This window comes from Engraulis encrasicolus, chromosome 8 (assembly GCF_034702125.1).
Source record: "Engraulis encrasicolus isolate BLACKSEA-1 chromosome 8, IST_EnEncr_1.0, whole genome shotgun sequence".
Classification (NCBI taxonomy): domain Eukaryota; kingdom Metazoa; phylum Chordata; class Actinopteri; order Clupeiformes; family Engraulidae; genus Engraulis; species Engraulis encrasicolus.
The window spans coordinates 53109581-53119580 of record NC_085864.1 but is presented as its reverse complement, the minus strand read 5'-3'; the positions used below and the strand labels follow the sequence as shown (position 1 = coordinate 53119580).

General features: G+C 45.1%; 1 protein-coding gene across 1 annotated transcript in view; it reads right to left on the bottom strand.

Annotated features, from left to right (window-relative positions):
- Positions 1 to 2594: 2594 nt before the first annotated feature.
- arhgap35a (Rho GTPase activating protein 35a) overlaps positions 2595 to 10000 on the bottom strand; it is a 201193-nt gene continuing 193787 nt past the window's right edge. The window contains exon 25 of the mRNA XM_063204709.1: positions 2595 to 2793. Coding sequence (XP_063060779.1) covers positions 2595 to 2793 — 199 coding nt within the window. The remainder of the gene's footprint in view (positions 2794 to 10000) is intronic.

The window sequence follows — 10000 nt, the reverse complement described above, 5'->3', positions numbered from 1 at the left end:
ATCGAGGTCTCGATATTGAAATACCACAGTGACCCAGACCATCGATTGGTCTCCTTGGGGCGAGAGGGGTGCTCACAAAATCATCAATGAGACTGATCGGTGGCGGGACAGACTCGGATTGTTTGGCTTTGATATGAGTCGCTGATTCCACCTGTGGCGGGAGAAGACGGAGAGGGGGAGAGAGAAAGAGAGATACAGAGAGAGATAGAGAGAGAGAAGGAGAGAGAGAGAGAGAGAGAGAGAGAGAGAGAGAGAGAGAGAGAGAGAGAGAGAGAGAGAGATACAGAGAGAGAGAGAAGGAGAGAGAGAGAGAGAGAGAGAGAGAGAGAGAGAGAGAGAGAGAAAGAGAGAGAAGTCTGTTGCCGTGGCGGCGGGCGCCTACACCAACCGGCGCATCTGAATGCAGCGTGCGCAGCGGCAGCGAGACTCGGAGAGAGACACGGATGAGCAGCGATACGTGCTCCGACTGATCATAAGAAGACAGAGAAGGATAGGCTAGCACACTCACTTTCTCCTCAACTCTCCACACCAAAAAAAGAAAAAAAGAAAGAAAAAAAAAACGGCAGGTTTTTTTTTGTAAAAGCGGCACGTAGTGTAGCCTGGCGCATGAATAAAAACAGCTGCCGAAGGTGGTGTTTCTTTCAGCCCTGTTTTAGTTGTCTATTAAATAGACGAGAATACTTACAAAAAACCTAAAGCTACAGAAATGCTTTTTTTGCACTAATGAGAGAGAACTGTAAGCCTAACTTGCGTATTCTCTTCACGGCAGACAACCAAAATAATGACCTTGAAATGTAAACATTGAAATCTTGTTATTTTTCTGGTGAGCATGTGCTTAAGATAGCCATAATAAATTTCAAGGGCCTTATAAGAACTGCTTCTGAACAGATTTCATTTGACAACAGCTCCAACATACCCAAAGCGCAAACCACATATATAGACTCTGGCAAACCCCAGAGCCGTACGGCAAACCCTTTACAAGGAGGACCCCTGGTGGTCAACGTGAAGATGTGCAGGTATCAGGACTACACAATAGTTTAGGAAGTGAAGTGCAAGCCAAAAAGTGAAAGTCAAACTGGAAAACTCCATCTCCCATTGTCATTATGACACAGCTCTCCACAGCACACAGCTGTACACTGCATACAACGAAATTGCATATATGCCTCACTCTTGCAAGAGGGTAGCCCCCAATGGCGCCCCAAGGGAGCAGTGTGGCGGGACGGTACCATGCTCAGGGTACCTCAGTCATGGAGGAGGATGGGAGTGAGCACTTGGTTAATTACTCCCCCCAACAACCTAGCAGGTTGGGAGTCAAACCAACAACCTTTGGGCTACAAGTCTGACGGCCTAACCGCTCACCCATGGCCCATGTGGAAAACGGTGATTATGAAAGTATATGGAGACGTTATGACTTTGTCACAGGAATAACGACACATGCACTTACACATGCCCTTATCGCCTGTAGCACTTTAATTCCTTAAATTAGGACGAATAAACAAATAAAAAACAATCTTAAGATCTGCTCTTTAATCTGGTATGGCAATGAATTCACTCAACCAGCTGATCTGAAAAAGGAACATAGCCTTCTCTCTGACTGAGTGACTCTGAGGAAGGGCCAGGGTGGCCCGAAACGTCACACAAGAATACAATTGAGTAAATGGGAGCTCACCAGTGAGCGGTTCTTTTCATTACCTTATGGACTTCACGATTTTGAACCTGCACCTGAAAAAAGTATTTGGATGTGCGTGAGATTGGACGGACAACGTTAGTAGGCTAAACCTCCCTCCCGAAGCCTCATACAGTAACATCAGAGAGAGTAGAGAGAGAGAGTTTCCATTGGCCCATTGTTTCCGGGTTCTATTATTGCAATGGGGATGGGGGGGAATTCCCCTTTAGGCAGACCTAGGCAGACTTAAGGACTGTTCTATTCAATGCTAGGAGTATTATGACTCGTCCCTTTAGGCAGACCGGAACCTGGTCATATTAGGTGCCGATAGCAACCTATTACATTGGCATATCTCTATATACTTAAAGAATCTCTGGTATCGGTAGTAGCGCTTAGCTGTCGGTCTGGTCCTTTAGTCCAGCAGTATCGTGCTGTGCCTCCCATACCCGAACTGGAGTGTTGACGAGGAGGTGGCGGGTTGGAGACCCGAGGGGTGTACTCCGTGGGAACACCACAGTTGGGTCAAAGACGTGCAAAATGGCATTGTCATTCAGTGTAACGGATACCTTCTACTGACTGTAACTGTAAAAAACATGGCTCTTTATTTTATTTTTTTTCCCAGTGAATTCATGAAAGCCTCGACTGTCATCCATTCACTTGAAACAATTTAAAAATCATGTTTTTTTACAGTTACAGTCAGCAGAAGGTATCCGAATACACTGAATGCCATTTTGCACGTCTTTGACCCAGTTACACTAGTGCCGTGACCCGGATGGGAGTGAGGTTTAGGGGCGCTTTAGCGCTTAGCTGTCGGTCTGGTCCTTTAGTCCAGCAGTATCGTGCTGTGCCTCCCATACCCGAACTGGAGTGTTGACGAGGAGGTGGCGGGTTCGAGACCCAAGGGGTGTACTCCGTGGGAACACCACAGTTACACTAGTGCCGTGACCCGGATGGGAGTGAGGTTTAGGGGGGTGAGTGTAACTGGAGCGTTGACGAGGAGGTGGCGGGTTTGAGACCCGAGGGGGGTGGACTGGAGCGTTGACGAGGAGGTGGCGGGTTTGAGAACCGAGGGGGGTGGACTGTGCGTTGACGAGGAGGTGGCGGGTTTGAGACCCGAGGGGGGTGGACTGGAGCGTTGACGAGGAGGTGGCGGGTTTGAGAACCGAGGGGGGTGAGTGTAACTGGAGCGTTGACGAGGAGGTGGCGGGTTCGAGAACCGAGGGGTGTGGACTGGAGCGTTGACGAGGAGGTGGCGGGTTCGAGAACCGAGGGGTGTGGACTGGAGCGTTGACGAGGAGGTGGCGGGTTCGAGAACCGAGGGGGGTGGACTGTGCAGGATCACCTCAGTTACACCCGGCCAGGACAAATGGTGCATTCCCCAACGGTGGGAACTGGGATATTTCTGACCTCCTACTTGCTGAAACGCACTGGAACGCCTGTTGAAGCGGAATGTTCAAGTCGCGAACTGGGGCCAAATCGAAGTACCCCGACTTCGAAATCGTGACGTCAACACAGCAAGGACAGTGCACACAGTCATAGGAAATAGTTAAAGTTTGACTTGCTGGTTGGAACGCTTTCAAGTGGGAAGTAGCTGCCTCCTGGTTGCATACTAGGAAGCTCCTACCTCTGGGGAAAACACCAAAAGCCGTCTGGAATGTCTCCCCATGCAATACATGCATTCAGGGCTGGATATGGCTGCAGCCTAGGGGCCCCCACCACAGTCCGGATATGGCTGCAGCCTAGGGGCCCCCACCACAGTCCGGATATGGCTGCAGCCTAGGGCCCCCCATTTGCCAAGGGGCCCCAGATTGGCCAAAAATTTCAGAATTGTGACAGTGTGCGATGGTGAAAAGATGGTTGAGCAGGGTTGCCAGATGAGGCTGATGATTTCCAGCCCAAAAAATGCTCAAACCCCGCCTAGAAGCACAAAATCCTGCCCAATTCTATTGCTTTCTATGGCAAAAATTGGGCGCGTTTTTCAGCTAAATACCATTTTTACCCGCACACGGCCATCCTAAGCAGCCCAATTGGGCGGGAACCAGCCCAGTCTGGCAACACTGATGTTGAGAACAGTTGGTAGACATGTTATCCTAAATTCCTAGCTTGTAATAATTACACTGTCTGTGTAAATTTGTCACGAAATTTGCAATTCCTGGGGCCCACAGCAACCTGCAGCCTAGGGGCCCCAGACCATCTTATTCCGGCAATACATGCATTCCTCTCCTGGACACCACACCAATATCAGACGCATTCACAATGTGGGCAGAGCTGACTTAGTGTCTCTGCCACACAAGCACACACACAGGCCCGTGTACACACACGCACACACGCACACACACACACACAGACACACACACACACTCACACATACACAGACGCACGCGCACATAAACACGCACACATGCACACACACACACAGACACACACACACAGAGCACAGCTGTTGACAATGTAAAGGCCAAAGGCGACTGTGTGTATGTGCGCACTCTGTGCTTGTAAGGTGCCCTTTAGCGCCCCGCCAGGACAGGAGTGTGTGTGTGTGTGTGTGTGTGTGTGTGTGTGTGTGTGTGTGTGTGTGTGTGTGTGTGTGTGTGAGTGTGTGCGTGTGTGTGTGCGTGTGTGTGGGAGGCGATGCCAAAAAGCTTCCCCATTGATCCTGTGCAGCATGGCTGACTAGATAAAAAGGTCAGACTGGGTCAGGGCAAAATGACACACACACACACACACACACACACACACACACACACACACACACACACACACACACACACACACACACACACACACACACACACACACACACACACACACACACACACACACACACACACACAGACGTTTACACACATAGACATACGTGTGTGCGTGTGTGTGTGTGTGCGTGCGTGCGTGCGTGCGTGCGTGCGTGTGTGTGTGTGTGTGTGGCCACCATAGGTCAGTGTGGGCTCAGGGACCATATGTGGGTCAAGCTGGATGGTACCCAGTTTGTGATTGTGTGTGTGTATGTGTGTGTTGTGTGGGTGTGTGTGTGTGTGTGCGTGTGCGTGTGCGTGTGTGTGTGTGTGTGCGTGTGCGTGTGTGTGTGTGTCAGGATAGCTGCTGCAAAGTGTGCGTGTGTGTGAGGAGCAAGAAAAGAGAAGCAAAAAATTAAGAGGAGCACATTTTTGCTCTGTTTCAGCTATTATTGGTAGTATGCAGATATGGAGACATAAATGTTTTGTTTATCCATGAAGTGTGAATGCTACAACAATAAGAGGACTGGTGTAAATATAAAAGTGTGTAGCCTCTAGGATCTGTCAACATGCCAAATACTTTTTCCTGAATATTTGGATCTTGTTTGTACCCTTTTGCTTGTCTGTTGGGTCCAAAATAAAATAATCAAATGTTTGTGTCAGGCTGGCTGCTGCAGAGTGCATGTTTGTGTGTGTGTCAGGATGGACGCTACCCAGTGTGTGTGTGTGTGTCAGGATGGACGCTACCCAGTGTGTGTGTGTGTGTGTGTGTGTGTGTGTGTGTGTGTGTGTGTGTGTGTGTGTGTGTGTGTGTGTGTGTAGCTCAGCAAGAGCTGGCAGGATGAATAGAACAGTCCTTAGGTCTGCCTAGGTCTGCCTAAAGGGGGACCCCCCCCCCTCCCCCTTGCAATAATAGAACCCGGAAACAATGGGCCAATGGAACCTCTCTCTCTCTACTCTCTCTGGCTGAATCTGTGGCAGGATGTACTGATACACCAGTTACTCAAGATGATTCCAAATTGTAATGATACTTCGACTTGAATAATGGTGGTAAATATCCATGAATAAGGTAACATTTATGAATGGGCAGCCTGAATTCTGGGAAGTTACTCCTAAAATTATTACACAGTGCACCTTTTTTTTTTGGGGTCTTTTACGACTTTATTTGACAGGACAGCTTGAGAGGTGGACAGGAAGCGAATGGGGAGAGAGATGGGGAGGGGTCGGCAAATGACCCAGGCCGGGAATCGAACCCAGGTCGGCCGCATGGCAGACGAGTGCCCTACCGGTTGGCCACGGCAGGGCCACACAGTGCACCTTTAAAACAAGTGTTTGATCAAACTGACCCATGATAGCCTACCTTGTATGCGGTAAATAGGACCAACGTCATAGTACAAAACCCATCCTCATCATGATACTTGCACCAGAGATTCTTTAAGTATATAGAGATATGCCAATGTAATAGGTTGCTATGGGCACCTAACATGACCAAGTTCCGGTCTGCCTAAAGGGGCGTGTCATAATACTCCTACAATGAATAGAACAGTCCTTAGGTCTGCCTAGGTCTGCCTAAAGGGGGATTTCCCCCCCATCCCCCTTGCAATAATAGAACCCGGAAACAATGGGCCAGCGGAACCTCTCTCTCTCTCTACTCTCTCTGCTTGCATCGCCATCAGATAAGACTGTTCTTTATGGGTCAAAGGTCACAGACAGTTTGTCCGGTTTATCTGGCATCCTGCAAACAAAGAATTCAGGCCATAGTACACAGGGAAGACGTTAACAGTAGGAAAGATGGTGCGAGCATTATGACATGAGGATTATTTTTGCACCACAGTGTTGGTCCTATTTACCACATGCCAGGGATCATGGATCAGTTCAGTACATCAGAATACTGTCAGAGAAGTCATTTGAGAGCAGCACAGATGTAATTGTTTTTTTTTTTAAATAATAAAAATAAAAAAACAAAAAGAATTGCCTCTGTGCTTCTCCAGTGTGTTCTAGTCTCTAGTTAAGATTTCCTTCCTCTCTCCCGTCGATGCACCAGATGATGAAGCAGAAGTGTGAGGAACTACCCTTTTGACTGTAAGAAGTCATGTTGCCCTGTACTGAGAGGGAAATGCCTTTGAACTGGATGTTTCAACAAGACAAGGACCTCAAACACACCAAACAAGCTAGAAAAAGCATGCACAGTACATTCTGCAGTGTTCATCTAACACGTAGAGAGTTGATTTGACATAATTTGGACTTAAATCAACTCTCTAAGTGTTGAATTAACACCGCAAAGTTTACTGTGTGGTTCCAGACAAACAGCATCCAACTAATGCCATGGCCGGCACAATTGCCAGACCTAATTAAGAGAAGTTGTGGGCTGTCCGTGATTTTTTAAATGACTTTTCCCAAATGTATTGCTTTGAAATGGCATGTGCTGTGAATGTGCAGTATCCCAAATGCATTTATTGTCATTGAAGAACAATTTACATGTGAAGAACTTTGACATTTAACTCACCTTTGTTAAGACACAGCTATTATTCTGACCACAATTGCACTTCAAAGTCAATAGGCTATTCACTCGGATATTTGAAAATGTTCTTAAAGGTAAAGTATGCAATTTCTAGATGACTATAGCACCTGAAAAAAAGAAAAGGCTAAATGCTGAAGCCGTTTTTGGGAAAAGATGTCCTATAAAAAAGCAAAATATCTCCATCTCCGAAGCACTTGAAAACATGTACTAATTTGCATTTAAAAGCCAATAATGGAATCTTGGATTATAATGTGTTCATTCAGCTTTAATATATCAACATTTTTAATAAAAAATCTCAAATATCATGAGCCTGAATTCTGTGTCCATGCAGTTTCAGGTGCCTGTGTCAATGCTGCATAGGGGAGGCCAGTGTTTCTCAAAGTGGGGCGTAAGCCCCCCTGGGGGGGCGCGGAGGCATCACAGGGGGGGGCGTGTGACATCTGATTTTGGGTTTTTTTCCCCCCAAGGAAATGATTTCCTGTCTCGCCAATAAGCCAATACGTTTTAAGCATTATATACATAATTATAAACATTATATTATTAATTGTCATATAGGAAATGAACACACATCTGCATTCCACTGCAGTCCCTCTTTGTTTTATCTCACCAGTCACCTTTCCTTTGATTCTGCACAACGTAGCGATCGTAAAATCAGTCTGCGACAGTACTGTGGTGGCTTGGCGGGGGGGCTCGGAAGCATCCAGGCCCTCCGAAGGGGGGAATGACGGGAAAAGTTTGAGAACCATACAATAGCGTAGGCCTATATGCAGCATCCAGCATCAACGGGCTAAAGGTGCACTGATGGTGGAAACTCTGCTGCCTATTACCAAATTGGATATTTTCATGAATATTTACTAATAAACTAATATTTACTAGTATGACCAAAGTACAGTAAGTTATGCCGTTAAAAATGTCTAGTTCTTGAAATTCAAAATGGCAGACACAGAGAAGATCCCCCTTTTCATGTATGAACAGTAGGCCTACTGTTTTTCCAGTCATAATGAATACTTATGATTTGATAGTGGTGGTAAGTATTCATCAGCAAGAAAGGTAACATTTGTTAATGGGCAGCATGAATTCTGAAAATAAACAACTATAAATATTACACAGTGCACCTTTAAAAAAAAAAGATAACACTCTCTATGAAGCCCATATCTATAGCACATTTATAGCAACTTATAGTGCGCATCATAATCATAGTGCACTATGACTACACTTCATGACGGAGTATATCAACAGCCATGAATAACTATAAATCGAGTTTATAATGCATTATAAATCTTAGGGAGTTTTGAGTGCTCGTGAATGGTTATAAACTACAGGCAGTGAAGGGGCTTATAATACAATATAATTGTCATAATGCACTATGATTAATTGCACATCATAAGTTGTTACAAACAGGGCTTTGAACCGTTATTTTTTTCCAAACGTTCCGTTCCGAACAGAAACGGAATTATAACGTTTCCGGTTATGAGTTCCACCAATAAATTGATGTTCCCGAACCGGTTAGAACAAAAAAATATTGTTCCCGGAACGGTTAATTTCGTTCCTGTCAGCTGATTACTCCCCATAGGCCTAACTGACGTTAATTAACCAAGAAAGACGGAAGTGCAAATGAGTCAACCTACATTCCAAGCTGTTTATTCAAGCGGATGAAAAGAATATCCTCCAGAATTTTGTCATTCAGGGACACCCTAAGCAGAGAAGCGGAGAATAAACCTCAATGATGAAAACGCGCAGTCCACAGCGACTTGGGTCACGGGGAGCGTTATGATGGACAATGTGAGTTTGTGCATATACGAAGCGGCAATGGATGCCCAATAACGTAGAACATACCCGGTGCTCTTTACACGCGCTTCTCTGCAATGTCAATGATGCAATGGAAACAATGCAATGCCTTTTTGTATGACAGTGGTTTCTCTTATTTAAGATGTGGAGTGGAGACTTTGTAATCCACATTCCACAACTCTCTCTCCATTCAGTTAGAGAATGTCTGATGTCACACAGGACGTGAACCTCAGCCGTCATGGTAACGTGTGCAGGAAAATAATTACTTTTTTTTTCAGTTTGAGGAACGGTATTAACCGGTATTAACCGGTTACCATTATTTTTAAATAAGTGTTTCCGTTCCAGAACATAAAAAATAATAAAGTTTCTGGTTTCGTTTCTGTTCCCTGTAAAATACAAAAAGTTCCCGGTTTTCGTTTTCGTTCCTTGAACCGGTTCAAAGCCCTGGTTATAAATGCGTTCATATAATGTGCTATAGATCTGGGCTTCATAGAAAGTGTTACTGAAACAACATGTATAATGCATTAATAAAGGAGTCAGAGAAGGCCGGGCTTTACAAGATTGATTTATTAACTATGATACAGCTGACTGCAGTAAGGCCAGACCTCTTACACACACTCACACACACACACATACACGCGGACACACACTCTCACACACACATAGCCAACATACACACTTTCCCCCCAAAGAGATACATGACCATACTCTTCGCCAAAAAACATGAGTAAATGTGTGTGTGTGTGTGTAAATGTGTGTGTCTGTGCGCGTGTGTCAATGTCTCTGTTTTTGTTTCGTTTACTTCATTTTTTTTTGTCCTGTGTTTATACATTTTCATTTTTTTCTTAATTTCACGTTCATCTGTTTAAATCCTTTCATAAGCACAGAGAATGATGATAGCCTGACCCAAAAAGAACCAAAACCCAAACTCGAACCCAAACTCGAACCCGACCCCCAAAACCCGAACCCCATCCCCACCCACCCCCTTCGTCTCAACTCCTCTCATGCACTTACAATGGGCTCGGCCACTTACACCATTCACAAAAATGCTTTAAAAAAACATTTTGTTTATTTTTTATTTTTTTTTAATTATTAAAAAAAAAACATAAAAGAAAAAAAAAGAAAAAACATTTAATTTGTTTTCATCTATCACCACCTCCTAATGGGCAACACGTTAGCAACCCCCACGCCCATAATCCCTAGCATACAAATAAACAACCTTTTAATTTTTTTTTTATCTGAATATACTTTTGTTTTGTTTCTGACTTTTAACTTAACAGACAGTCTGTCACC